The sequence below is a fragment of the Megalobrama amblycephala genome, linkage group LG15 (genome assembly GCF_018812025.1).
Source record: "Megalobrama amblycephala isolate DHTTF-2021 linkage group LG15, ASM1881202v1, whole genome shotgun sequence".
NCBI classification, from domain to species: Eukaryota; Metazoa; Chordata; class Actinopteri; order Cypriniformes; family Xenocyprididae; genus Megalobrama; species Megalobrama amblycephala.
Window position 1 is genome coordinate 19,310,924 of NC_063058.1, and position 14,861 is coordinate 19,325,784.

Consider the following 14,861-nt stretch of genomic DNA (forward strand, 5'->3'; position numbering starts at 1 on the left):
AAATGCTTGAACCCCGTTAATTGCTGCTTGCCAGGAATATTTTAAAATGTTTTTTTAAAGAAGTCTCTTATGCTCACCAAGGCTGCATTCATTTGATCAAAAATACAGTAAAAAGTGTAATAATCTGAAATATAATTACAGTTTAAAAGAACCGTTTTCTATTTGAATATATTTTAAAATATAATGTATTCCTTCAATCAAAGCTGAATTTTCAGCATCATTACTCCAGTCTTCAGTGTCACATGATCCTTCAGAAATCATTCTAATATGCTGATTTATTGCTGAGGATACCTGTACATTTCTTATTATTATTATCAATGTTGAAAACAGTTGTACTGGTTAATCTTTTTGTGGAAACAAGGATATATATTTTTTCAGAATTCTTTGATTTCTAGAAAGTTCAAAAGAACAGCATTTATCTGAAATAGAAATCTTTTATCTTTACTGTCACTGATCAATTGAATGCAACCTTGCTGAATAAATGTATTAACTGCTTAAAAAAAAAAAAAAAAATATATATATATATATATATATATATATATATATATATATATATATATATATATATATATATATATATATATATATATATATATATATATATATATATATATATATATATATATATATAGTGTGTGTGTGTGTGTGTATATCTTACTGACCCCAAACTTTTGAACAATAGTGTATAATCAGCAATGCAAGTTTGAAAAACAAACTAGCAAATTTACAGTAGAAACTAAAATTAACCTCATACTGTAGGTTTTACATGTCACTTTTTGTGATTTAGAAAGCACAAAATCATACTGTGTCAGACTGAGAGAGAGAAAGTTTGAGAGCAACAGCTCAATTGTGGTCTCAGCACAATATATTCACGCTCCATTGTTCTTGTTTTTGGACTCTGCACGATATGCACCTGCTATGCCCACACTCCACTCGGGCATAAAACGCTTTGATAGATTGATGTGCTAATAATCTCTGCATCTTTTCCTGTCTTTGTGTGTACTAGGGCACTTTGGCTGTGTGTTCCATGGAACCCTGCTCGAACCAGATGGCCAGAAGCAGCACTGCGCCATCAAGTCCTTGAACAGTGAGTTTGACAACATGAGTGTTGAGGTGGTACAGTTGCAAACACAGAGAGCTGCAGCTCTAAAATCTGATTAGATGAGCCACATTCAACAACATTCATGGGGGTTTTAGGCACTTTATTGTCATTTGAGTGGCACAAACAGCCTAAAAATCATTGAAACTATTAAATCTTATATCGAAAAGATGTTTAGAATCCCCATATATTATGCCACCCATAGGTTATACATCCATTCTGAACCTAGTTTGACATCTCTTTACAGAGAAATGACGTATGACTGTTGAGACTGTTTTAATATGGCTGTGTGATGAAGATGATGATGATGAATGCACAGCAGAGCAGCCATATCACATTAGAGATGCCCCTAATCACGTCATGTCACTGAGAGCTTTTAGATTTATGACCCAAGCTTTCTTTTTCTGTCTCAGTTCTCAACAGGAACTGTTGCCTAACTAGACTTTCAATGTATCATGTTTACCTTTTTACTTTTAACTTTTTGACAAAGATGTGTTAATGTGTATTTCAGTGTTATTTTAGTGTAATTGAGATACTATTATAGTTTTTAATAATTATATATAGTCTTTTATGATATAATATATAGTTTATCATTCAGTCTTGAAACTCTAGAGGACACAGACTGATCTTTACATGAAGTCTGCAAGCAATCACATAAGTATTACCACATGCACAAGCTGATTGGCCTCTGCTGATTCTGCAGCCAATGAGATTGCTTCTCAAAATTTAAATGGTTTGGTTCATTTTTTGCTGTAAGCTAGTCCTGCAACACACTATCAGGTTTCTCTGAAACCCTCCACCTCCCCCAGCTCCACCTGCCTAGTTCTGCTATGGGATTTATGTCTAACTCAATCTAAATGAAAATGAAAATGAGAAATGCTGCCTTGGAAACTATTTGAAATAAGTTTATAGTTTATATATATATATATATATATATATATATATATATATATAATATATATATATATATATATATATATATACACACACACACACACACTCACACATATTATTTTATTTTATTTCACTTAACATTTATTTTATTGCAAGTAATGTTGCATGTAACTTAAGTAACAGTAATGTTTTTTGTTTTTAGTTAACTATAATAACCCTGGTGCATTTGTATATTAATCACAACAAAGAATCGTAAAATCATCATAAATTATTAATGAAGAACTAATTGTCTACTTTAGGGCTGTTCCCAGATCAGTTTCGGATTTCTGAGGATCCTAAGCTACACTGACAGCAGTCAGTGTAGCGTGGGATGCCTCATCGGTCAGGATCAGTCTACTACTGTAAGACATGTACACACAGGCCTTTTCTTTTTTGTGTACCCATAAGCCTCTCTTTCTCTTAGTGAAAGGTTAAACATCTGTTTAATCTCCTCAAAACGTGAAAGCTCCACCAACAAGATTAAGCGAGGCACAGCTAAAATGGCAGGACCAACAGAATCTCAGAGCTCATATCACAGTGGATTATGTCTCGGCCCTAAAACCTCCCGGGTGAAATATCAGGCCGTGTGTGATAAAACACTTGATAGTGTTGGGGATAATTTATAAGTCATGGTGACTGGTTCACTGGCAATTTGGCAGGTTTATTGCTAACTCAGAAAATGTATAGCAGGATAGATTTTAAAAGAGTCATTTTGCATGTGTAAATCTAGGCCGGGGGTGATACCAAAAACCACTGTGGTGATCTTTGAACTGCTGAGACTATATTGTGCATGTTTGTGGCAGGAATCACTGATATAGAGGAGGTGTCTCAGTTCCTGAAGGAGGGCATCATCATGAAAGACTTCAGCCATCCCAATGTACTCTCTTTGCTGGGAATCTGCCTGCCCAGCGAGGGCTCGCCTCTCGTCGTGTTGCCGTACATGAAGCATGGAGATCTGCGCAACTTCATCAGAGATGAAACTCACGTATGTGGTGGCAGCATCTCCAATGTCTTTCAGCATCAGACTGTAGTTTCAGACAGGGTTATGGCTATTAAAAAATATAATAAAGATGATTAAATGGTGACAGTGCCTTGTGGTGAAGTGCTTTGTTGTTTTTATCATGATTGTTTTCATTCCCACAGAACCCCACAGTGAAGGACCTGATGGGTTTCGGGCTGCAGGTGGCTAAAGGAATGGAATATCTTGCCAGCAAGAAGTTTGTACACAGAGACCTCGCGGCCAGAAACTGCATGTGAGTCTTTCAACAAATTACCCAACAGTGTTTTGAAGTATCGTACTTATTAGGGTGAATTAGGGTGTTTTATATTTCTTAAAGTATTAAATATACATTGGAATTTTAATTACATTATAAAGCCATATGTATTTTTGTGATCATTTAACCTAATGTAAATGTTGGTAACATCCCTTTTAGGCTAGATGAGAGCTACACAGTAAAGGTGGCTGATTTTGGCCTGGCCAGAGATGTGTATGATAAAGAATACTACAGCGTGCACAACAAGCACGGAGTCAAGCTGCCTGTCAAATGGATGGCTTTAGAAAGCCTGCAGACGCATAAGTTCACCACCAAATCTGATGTGGTGAGTATCTCAATTAACACTTTAGCAAGTTAACATAAATTGCAGTTTTATTGACCATAGATCAGGTTTTATAACCTGAGAAATTTTTTTCCCCCTAATGTTTTCTTCGGCTGTTTCAAAAGTGAGATATTTTCAGTATTTCTGGGCGTCATAGGTACACTCATGTGTTCAAATCAAGTATTATTGGACATTAAATGTACACTTAAATAAACAAATCGAGCATTTTTGGGCAACAAAAGCACATTTACTGATCAAATCAAGCATTTTTGGACATCATAAGCACATTTTAATGATCAAATCGAACATGTTAGGGCATCAAAGGCATGTTTAAATGATCAAATCTAGTATTTTTGATCATAAGTACGTTTAAATGATCAACCTGAACATTCCTGGGCATCTTAAGAACATTTAAATTATCAAACTGATCATGTTTGGCCATCAAAAGCACCTTTAAATGAACAAATCGAGCATTTTTGGACATCAAAAGCACATTTACTGATCAAATCAAGCATTTTTGGACATCATAAGCACATTTTAATATTCAAATCGAACATGTTAGTGCATCAAAGGCATGTTTAAATGATCAAATCTAGTATTTTTGATCATAAGTACGTTTAAATGATCAACCTGAACATTTCTGGGCATCTTAAGAACATTTAAATTATCAAACTGATCATGTTTGGCCATCAAAAGCACCTTTAAATGAACAAATTGAGCATTTTCAGGCATCATAAGCACGTTTAAATGATCAAATCGAGCCTTGTTGGGCATCGTAAGCACGTTTAAATTATCAAATCGAGCATTTTCAGGCATCATAAGCACGTTTAAATGATCAAATCGAGCATTTTCAGGCATCATGAGCACATTTAAATGACCGAATCGAGCCTTTTTGGGCATCGTAAGCACGTTTAAATGATCAAATCGAGCATTTTCAGGCATCATAAGCACATTTAAATGACCGAATCGAGCCTTTTTGGGCATCGTAAGCACGTTTAAATGATCAAATCGAGCATTTTCAGGCATCATGAGCACATTTAAATGACCGAATCGAGCCTTTTTAGGCATCGTAAGCACGTTTAAATGATCAAATCGAGCATTTTTGGGCAACAAAAGCACATTTACTGATCAAATCGAGCATTTTTGGGCAACAAAAGCACATTTACTGATCAAATCAAGCATTTTTGGACATCATAAGCACATTTTAATGATCAAATCGAACATGTTAGGGCATCAAAGGCATGTTTAAATGATCAAATCTAGTATTTTTGATCATAAGTACGTTTAAATGATCAACCTGAACATTTCTGGGCATCTTAAGAACATTTAAATTATCAAACTGATCATGTTTGGCCATCAAAAGCACCTTTAAATGTACAAATCGAGCATTTTCAGGCATCATAAGCACATTTAAATGATCGAATCGAGCCTTTTTGGGCATCGTAAGCACGTTTAAATGATCAAATCAAGCACCTTTGGGCATCATAAGCGATTTGAATGATCAAATCGAGCATTTTTAACCATCACAACTTCATAAGTACACTCGAATGTTCAAATTAAACATTTTTGAACATTTATAAATATCCAATATCAATTCTAGGCATTGCATGAAAACACTGCAATATAGATTTTCATGTTGCAAATCTCTGTTTTACTATGAGATTTTAGTCTAATTCTGCAGATGGAAAGATTTTAAAAGCCATCCATGCTTTAAACAAACTGAATGAAAGAGTCTCTGGGACACATTGCCAGGATTTGCACAGAATCTTTCTCTATTAACCTGATTCATGCACACACATTAGCCTCAAGGTGTGTCATGAGTCACGTCCTGTTTTCTAAGTACCTACCTGCATATCAGATAAAATGGATGACTACAGACCGCCACATCTAGGGAAAATATTTTATAAACATTTCCCAAATACTGACTTGACTGTTCCCTTAAATGGATTTATGAGTTCAGCTTTCCTGTGCTTTTCCTCACTGTAGCCCTTTTTGTTGGCCTCCAACAAGTGATGATGTTAGAGTCACCCAAAGTTCACTTGTTTTGACAGGTGCTCACTTGCCTTTCTCATGACTCACTGTTTTGAATCTGATCTTCACGCAGTGGTCGTTCGGTGTGTTGCTATGGGAACTCATGACCCGGGGTGCCCCGCCTTACTCCGACGTGAACTCCTTCGACATCACAGTCTTCCTTCTGCAAGGCCGGAGACTTCTACAGCCAGAGTTCTGCCCAGACGCACTGTAAGCGCACACACAGCACATACCCACATGACACACACTTGGTTCTTCATTATAAGCAGGGTACGGCACTCCAAAGGGGGAATGCGTCAACACGAGTGTAAAACAGAGAGCCATTGTTAACCACCCGAAGATTCAGTCAAGCAGTAGTAGTTCATCAAAACTCTTGGCCAGCTCAGCTCTGCATGACTACCTGCGCTCGGCACACATCGACTCCCTGTATGATATGAGTCGACCTCCAAACATTCTTCACACGCTGCCGTCAAATAACCAGCCGTGGCTCTGAACAGAGATATTTGGGTTATCGCACCCTTCCCTCATGGGCGGCACAATAAGCCAGTCCTCCCAGGTCTCAGTGCCTCTTCTCAGCAGACTATTGCAGGACAAACAATGGAAAGTGGTTCTGAAATGCGAGGAAGGTTTGCACTGAAGGTTATAAATTTCAAGGCACTGGTGTCTTGAACTGCCAAAGCAAACAGCTGGGATGGGAACGGAGAAATGAGATGACTTGCAGTACACTCATGATTCTTAGCTCTGAATGAATCAAAATGACAAATAAATTACATTTTTTAAATTACAACTACACTGACATTTAAAAATTTGTGGTTAGTAAGATTTTTTTTAAAGAAATTAATACTTTTATTCAGCAAAGAAGCATTAAATTGAACAAAAGTGAAAATATAAAATGCATTCAAATAGTAAAATTGTAAAGGGGTTCTTGATTATGATTTCACTTTTTCAACTTTAGTTAGTGTGTAATGTTGCTGTTTGAGCATAAACAACATCTGCAAAGTTACGACGCTCAAAGATCAATGCAAAGGGAGATATTTTGTTTTAAAGAATTCTCTGTTTAAGGACTACAACAAACAGCTGGTAGGGACTACAATGAGCTTCTTCCCGGGTTTGTGACATCACAAACCCCAACATTTGCATAAACCCTGCCCCCGAGAACACGCAACAAAGGGGGTGAGGCCATGTTGGGCTGCTTTAGAGAAGAGGAAGAGTTGTAGCCATGCTGTCATTTTACGCTGGACTGCTTCACAAACGAGGGTCAATTCAACGCTTTTGCACTAAAGATTAACTTGACGGCACATGCTAGTCGATGAGTTGAATCAACTCCACAGCAACTACATAAATTTATCCACTAACCATTCAGAAATGTAGTCCAGTTGCATTCTGAAAGTTGTAACTTCTTCCTGAGTCTCTCCATCAGTGTCCGACAATGTAAGGCTGAACACCGTTACTGACAATCCTCATTTTGGCTGCGTGAGATTCTCCAGTTTTGTTGTTGTTGAACAACCGAAGCGTGAGTTGTTAAAGCTCCGCACTTTAACAGTGTGTTTTTGCTCACACCCAAAAAGAACCAAATTTGACAAGCTATAATAAATGATCTGTGGGGTATTTTTAACTGAAATAAATTGTAATAATATTTCATAATATAATAATAATACAATATTAATATTTCAGTATATGTTTTTGATCAAATAAAAGTAGCCTTGGTGAGCATGAGAGACAAATTTCATAAACATCAAAAACTTACCCCAAACTTTTGACCAGTATTGTGTTTACTTTATGTTTAACTGAAACAGTGTGAAGTAATGTCGGGCAGGGCTTGATTTGATCTATTGGCATTTTATTGGACCATGCAAAGTTGGCTGTAACATTATTACTGGTGCTTGCTAACTGTTATATATTATTATAACTTGTGACATTTTAAAACATTTTTTTTCTTCTGAGTAATGTGTGCAGAGCAGACCAATACACTTTTATTAAAGTGCCCCTATTGTGCTATATTCAAGGTTCCTAATTTTTCATTGTACAACAGGCTTATGCATCCAAGGCCAAAAAACGCTAGAATTTTCTCATAATATACATTGCTCATAATTTCTCAAAAAATGTCTGAAAAAGGTTAGTTCGAAGATTCAGTCTCTCTAAACCCCTCTTTTCTGAGAGGCTACTCTGCTCTGATTGGTCAGATGGCCCAGTCTGTTGTGATTGGTCTCCCATTTAAAGGATTAGTTCACTTTCAAATAAAAATTTCCTGATAATTTACTCACCCCCATGTCATCCAAGATGTTCATGTCCTTCTCTCTTCAGTTGAAAAGAAATTAAGGCTTTTGCTGAAAACATTCCAGGATTATTCTCCTTATAGTGGACTTCATTGGGCACCAAATGGTTGAAGGTCAAAATTACAGTTTCAGTGCAGCTTCAAAGCGTTCTACGTGATCCCAGATGAGGAATAAGAGTCTTATCTAGAGAAACCATCACTCATTTTCTAAAAAAAAAAAAAAAAAAAAAATTACATACTTTTTAACCATAAATGCTCATCTTGAACTAGCTCTCTTCTTCTTCTCTATTAGGATTCTAGCAGTGTAGACACTGCTAAGTGTATTACTGCCCTCCACAGGTTAAAGTTTGAACTAATTGTTATATACTTGCACTAGCATATTGTATATGACAATTTAGTTCAAACTTTGACCTGTGGAGGGCAGTAATACACTTAGCAACGTCTACACTGCCGGAATCCTGGAAAATCCAAAAACCTGAATTTCTTTTCGACTGAAGAAAGAAAGACATGAACATCTTGGATGACATGGAGGTGAGTAAATTAACAGGAAATTTTAATCTGAAAGTGAACTAATCCTTTAAAGTGTGTGTTGGAAACAAAATGCCCATAATCATATCTGAATTTCAGGCTTCCACAGCATTTGTATCCACAGTGATACTAACTGTATTGATACTTTAAGAAAGTAAAATTGGTTAATTTTTATTTTCAGTTACATTTTTCTCTCTTCTTTACAGATACAATGTCATGATCGAGTGCTGGCACCCCAAACCTGAGCGTCGGCCCTCCTTCTCAGAGCTAGTGTCCCGCATCGCTGCCATCTTCTCCAGCTTCAGTGGAGAGCACTACATCCTCCTTAACACCACCTACGTCAACATTGATAAGATGACGCCCTACCCCTCTCTCATCTCCTCTCAGAGTAACCTCGACCGTGACTGCTGCACCTGAAAGACAAAGTCACCAGACAGAGGGAGGGAGAGGAAAACGACAAAACAAAGCCATTGCTGTTCATGAAAGACACTGGACTGGCTGCCAGGGGCGGCTTTCATCATTAAAGGAGGAGGAAAGCGGCCCAAGGACACTGTGAAAGACTTAAAAGGCACGAACACTCCCTTAATCGCTGTAAATAGATTATGATGAGCCCGTGACCTGTGGAGTTGAGCTTCTCCAGTCGAGCATGAGATGGTCCTGATCCCCTTGGGACACTTGCAAAAACCATTCTCTGAGTTGGCACCCCATTAATGTTTCATCTATAGGGTTGCATTTTGATGCTTCTTGACCATCTGATTCATTTATGCTCTTGGAAGACGCTTTCGAACCAAATGACTTCAAGACATCTCAGCGGCATTGTGTTCTCCGGCGTAACCTGAGCGTACGTTGACCATTTTATTTTCTGTGAAAAGTGTAATAAAATGTTGTGCATGCCTTCATACTATGAACTGAACGCAGCATAATGAAGATATCAGGTGAACACTGGACACACTTGACGTTTGATGATGTCAACGTTCTTGTGATGCCTGTACGTCCGATTCTGACTTTAAACGACCGATATGAATGATCTGATTCTGTTTTGTTTACTTATGTTCAGACGAATCTTTTCTCTCCTGGCCATTTGAATCTTTCTGACAAGATTGACTTCTGACTGTTTTATATATTTTTATATAATCTGTTTAGGTTTAGTGTCAAAGCGAACATACTACACATGGAATCTGTGCGGCTTTTTCACATTTTCACCACTGATTAAGTGAGAAAATCTGTGGAATGGATTTAAAGTCAACAGGAAATGGCATTTTACTTCCTTGGAAAATGTGGGTATATTCGAGTGGAACAGGTGACGTCAGACGAAAAGGTTTTCAGAAGTGGAGCAAGTTGGAATAACGTGCTCAAATTGACACCCTCAATAAAATCAGGAATATATATCAAGAAAGTAAATAGGGTCTATATGAAAATATTAAGCGGCACAGCTGTTTTTTTAACATTGATAATGATAAGAAATGTATCTTGAGCAGCAAATCAGCATATGATTTCTGAAGGATCATGAGACACTGAAGACTGGAGTAATGATGCTGAAAATTCAGCTTTGCATCACAGGAATAAATTATTTTACAATACATATTCAAATAGAAATCAGTTATTTTAAAATTGTAATAATATTTTACAATATTACTGTTTTTACTGTATTTTTGATCTAATAAATGCAGCCTTGATGAGACTTTCAAACCTTTTAAACCAAAAATACTGTATGTGTGTATCACATAGACCCTATTTATATATAATTGCCAAGAAATTTAATAACCCAACATGCGAGAGGCAGGTGATTTGTGGTACTTTGTGAAAGGCGAGCGCAGATTCAGTGCAGGCCTGTATGTTCCTATGTAGTGAAGATGACTATGAATGTGACTTGCCATAACGGACTACTGGACGATGTAAATAATTTGTCTCTCTACCCTTATTGTCTGACTTGCTGTGTGATACATGTGTATATATAGCCTATAAACACAGTTCAATATAGACAGTTTGTTATACCGGTCAAATGAGGTCAATCATTTAATTTTATCCTTATGTGAGTAGAAGTTCAAGTGTTCTTGTTATAAATGATCAATAAACAGACTGAATCTTGATTTGTTTTATATTATGGTTTAGGTTTCACCATTTATAAAAACCTTTCTTTGATCCTGTCAGACTGTCTTGTGATTTTTCTATATGGAGTTCAAACTCAAAAATGGTACAAATGACAATATTTCTGTTGTTCCAGTCATGATAATAAAGTTTTATTATGTGTGTCGTATATGAATTCTCTCTCTTCTTTGTGCTGTATCTTGTCTCACTCCATCTCATTGGCTCTGTGTGTGAACTTTGACCATGACCTTTTGGTTACCCTCAATGCTCTTGGCTCGTCCATCAGCCACTGGCGTCTAGACAGGCTTTTTAATTTCCTCTTATATGGTCTCTTCTTGAAAATAAGGGTAATACTACCTGTCTGAAAAGAGTACTTCAGTTAAATGAATGACATATTACAGGTACCACATTAAATAATAAATATTAACCATACTTTTTAGTAAAAGCACGACTATCCCTTAATTAAGAACAATTTGGTTACTAACTTGCATGAAATGTATTCAAAAATGTGTTACCTCATTGTGGCTTTAACATGCTTTATTAAATTCAGTCCTAACTTCGAGGGCAAATACTAAATCCCTCCTCATAACTCAACACTAATTCATAAGCTAATGTGGAGGAGGATGACAAACTATGCACTGTTATCAAAAGGCCCTATTGTAATCCTCTTTGACTTCACGTTATGTGAAATGACTAGAGTGCCACCTACTGGGCGATTTATACCCTACATGTTTATAACTATAACAATAGCTGGGCAAAAGAGCATTTTTTTTCACTGTGGCCCTTTTGTTTCAGAATTATGAATCATTTTCAGTAAAAATAAGTTCCCTTGGGCCTTCTTTGAATGAATTAAGTCAAGTTACACAAGCAGTGAGGTAGTGTCATGAATAATATCGCTCCTAGCTATTAGAAACCCAGACGGAAAATCCGCCCCAAAATGACGTGGTGTCTGCTCAGCTCAAAAATGACCTGCACTGGGAGTTTAAAGTCATCAAACATGACAGTTATGAGTTACTTACAACCAGAAGTCGAATTGAAAAAACAAATTCAAGGGGGGATGGTGTGGCCATAGGCGAGGGGGGGTTGTTTGGGGCTAATGTAGATTAAACATTTGTATTTATTGGTTTAAAGAGTAGTGAAATAGGCATTATTCATTAAATTATTTATATGATTGTGGTATTGAAGTGTCTCTCTCTCTGACACACACACAATCCATCCCTTTATAGGCTACCTAAAATGGTGCCTTTGGAGGGCACTGAAGTGTTATATCATATCAACATATATTTTTAATAAAAATAACTCCATAATGAGTTCTAAATGACACGAGAGGCGGATCACATGTGACGTGGAATGATGGCACTTGGGTGGACAACTCCTGTTTACTAGATCTGAGCCACAAGTAGGACATACACTGTAAAAAAAAAAAAAACAGGAAGTTTCTTTAACTTAACTTTTTGAGTTATCTTTTTACATTGACTTAAGTTGCATTTACTTATAATTTTAAGTGTTTTCAACTTGACAAATTTAATTATCTGAACTTTTTAGTTGGAATAACTTTACGAAAGTAAGTGAACTTACCTTTTTAAGTTTTCAATACCACAGCTCATGTTCATTTTAAAGGTGCTAAAGAGGATATTTTGTTTTATACATTTTTGCAATATTACTTGAAACTGTCTTTACTAACTGATAAAAGACTATTTATTAGGTGCAATGAAAGGAATAATATTAATATAGACCTTATGTAGCCCCTTTTCAGCGCTGCGCTCGTTGTCTTTTGACTTCCGGCTTGTATTTCCACAGCGATCTTATGTATATGAATGAACTGCTCATTTTAAAATCCTCCCGTTCTACTGACATTTGTTAAAACACCCGCTTTAAACATTACAATGCTCATGATAACTTTTGTTAACTCTACAACACGTAAATCCTCTTCACCAGCTAATTATTCTTCAACATCGATGCCATAGAAATATACAGGGCTTCCGCGAAAACGGAAGTTCAAAGACAATATTCTAAAGATGGCGGCGCGCATACTTTCTTTGGAAATTAAGGTCTCATCTGTGCACGAGGTAGGGCCTTAAAAACATCAGCCAATCGTTTATGCGATCATCGCGTAAACGATTGGCCCTCTGGCTTGTCAATCACTGCCGTGACGTTCCTTGTGAGAGACGAGCGCGGATTGGCTCTCTGGCTTGTCAATCACTGCCGTGACGTTCCTTGTGAGAGACGAGCGCGGATTGGCTCTCTGGCTTGTCAATCACTGCCGTGACGTTCCTTGTGAGAGACAAGCGTGGCTGCGCGCTCCAGTAACTTTCCACACTCCACAGGCGCCGCATGCAATGTTTTTGTCAGGAGACAGGAGTAACAACTGCAGATTATGAGTTACCTGCGGTGAGTCCGACATAATGAATCCACTAACACGACACAGCTGGTGGTAAACAAACACTCGTGTTCCAATACTCGTGCACGAGTTTTGGGAGGCGTTCCCTCTAAATGAGCTGTGAAGGAGGGGGGTTGTTCTTACGCATGCGCTCATTTCAAAAACTCACTAACAGTCTTTGGTTTCTCAGTCGACGAAAAGATCCTCTTTAGCACCTTTAACCATGTTCTTTTTCATTCAAATTCACCTCAGCAGAGTATGATTAAACAACTCCCAAAAAGAAAAAAAACAGCTTTGCCAGCTTCACTTATTTATTTATTTATAATTTAAAATAATATTTTTTTAAGTCACCATTTTGGTGAATAGCGTTACCTTTAGTTGTGCTCTTGATCCTTAACTTTTTTTTAGCAGCTTTAACACTGTGTTTAGAGACAGCCAGAAGTAAGATGCTTGCTATTTAAGTATGATATACTGTAAGCATCATAAAGTGTTTTTTTTTTTCTATGTTAATATCTGAAACCTCTTCCCTGACTGTTAGGTGTTAGTGTTATTAGCACATCTAAACTTTCTACTGATCTTGTGTGACTACAGTATTTGTTCCAGCAGTATCATAGTAATCTGATAATTTGAAGAACTTATAATAAACAAATTGGATAGTAAGTTTCAAAATACAGTATTATTTAGACACACACTGACATCAAGAATCAGCATATGAATCTCAACAATGGTGAGAATCAACAAAAAGCTGCTGCAGTGCATTCTGGGTGCACCAATCAAAACTCATCCATGGTTCCCAGCATGCATTGCAGCATGAATTTTAGTAACGTTGTCATCTGTACAAAGAAAAAACTTTTCCGTTTTTAGTACATTGTTGTCATGTAAACATACCTTTAGTGTTAGTTTTTCTCTTGCTGCTGAAACTGTGTAAGCTGTGGCAAAAATAGCAGGGGAAAATGTGGTCAGGTGATGGTGACAACTTGATGATTAAGGTTGTCATCATCTTATGGTCTAATCTTACAGAGTGTTTTTGTTTGTTTGTCTGTTTGTTTGTTTTTTGGATCATGTAGATGTAATGCAGTTAATTTCAACTTAATAATAGTCTGTTATAGAATGCATTGCAGCATGAAGCATGTCACCATTGTCGAGATATATGTTTCTTTGTAAGAGGGTCTATGGTTGGAAACCTGAGAAGCTCTGTAGCAGTCAATCCGAAGCTTTCACCTGTACACCCACTGAAGCTAAGCAGGGTTGAGCCCAGTCTATATCTGGAAGGTAGGCTGTCTTGTAGACTGGGTAGCTGCAGGAAGAGGTGTTAGAGAGGCCAGCGGGTCCTAATGCTCCAGTACAGTCGCCATTAACTGTACTGAATAAAGGGTTGTAATCCTGGGGCAAAATAATTCCTACATCACATACCATGCAGTTAATTATTTAATAGTAATAGTTTAGGGAACTATTACTATAGGACGTTCTTCTCAAATGTCCTCTTTGTAACGTTTTCACACAACCATAAAAATAACTGAAATAGAATGTCCCCCTAAACTCATGTCGGGAACATTATTAAATGACCAACAGAGGACCATGTGGGAACGTTCAGTTAATGTCTAAAATATCCTCTTTGTAACATTCTTTTTTTGACTATAAAATAACCAAAATGGAACATCCCCCTAAAGTCATATAAGGAACCTTGAACTGCAGCACTTTCATTAACAAAAAAGGAACGTCCCTAATGTTCTGTAAAGGTTCAGAATTTTTGTTTTAGAGAACTTTTAAGGAACGTTGCGCAAGGTCACAAGAACATCACCTTCTATGTGTGTGTTTTATAGAAAATAATAAAGTTTGAAGTCACCGTTATAGAGGTGAGCGTTTGCTTTAGATGGGCTCTTGATTCTTGACATTTTAACATTAGATTTTTTATGGCTGCTTTAACTGTG

At 37.0% G+C, this 14,861-nt stretch overlaps 1 protein-coding gene across 3 annotated transcripts in view; it reads left to right on the forward strand.

Annotated features, from left to right (window-relative positions):
• met (MET proto-oncogene, receptor tyrosine kinase) overlaps positions 1 to 9,981 on the forward strand; it is a 65,715-nt gene extending 55,734 nt beyond the window's left edge. For all 3 annotated transcript variants that reach the window (XM_048157915.1, XM_048157914.1, XM_048157916.1), the window contains 6 exons: positions 1,007 to 1,087; positions 2,836 to 3,017; positions 3,176 to 3,285; positions 3,466 to 3,631; positions 5,733 to 5,869; positions 8,669 to 9,981. In XM_048157915.1, coding sequence (XP_048013872.1) covers positions 1,007 to 1,087; positions 2,836 to 3,017; positions 3,176 to 3,285; positions 3,466 to 3,631; positions 5,733 to 5,869; positions 8,669 to 8,879 — 887 coding nt within the window. In that variant the 3' untranslated portion in view covers positions 8,880 to 9,981. The remainder of the gene's footprint in view (positions 1 to 1,006; positions 1,088 to 2,835; positions 3,018 to 3,175; positions 3,286 to 3,465; positions 3,632 to 5,732; positions 5,870 to 8,668) is intronic.
• The last annotated feature ends 4,880 nt before the right edge of the window (positions 9,982 to 14,861 follow it).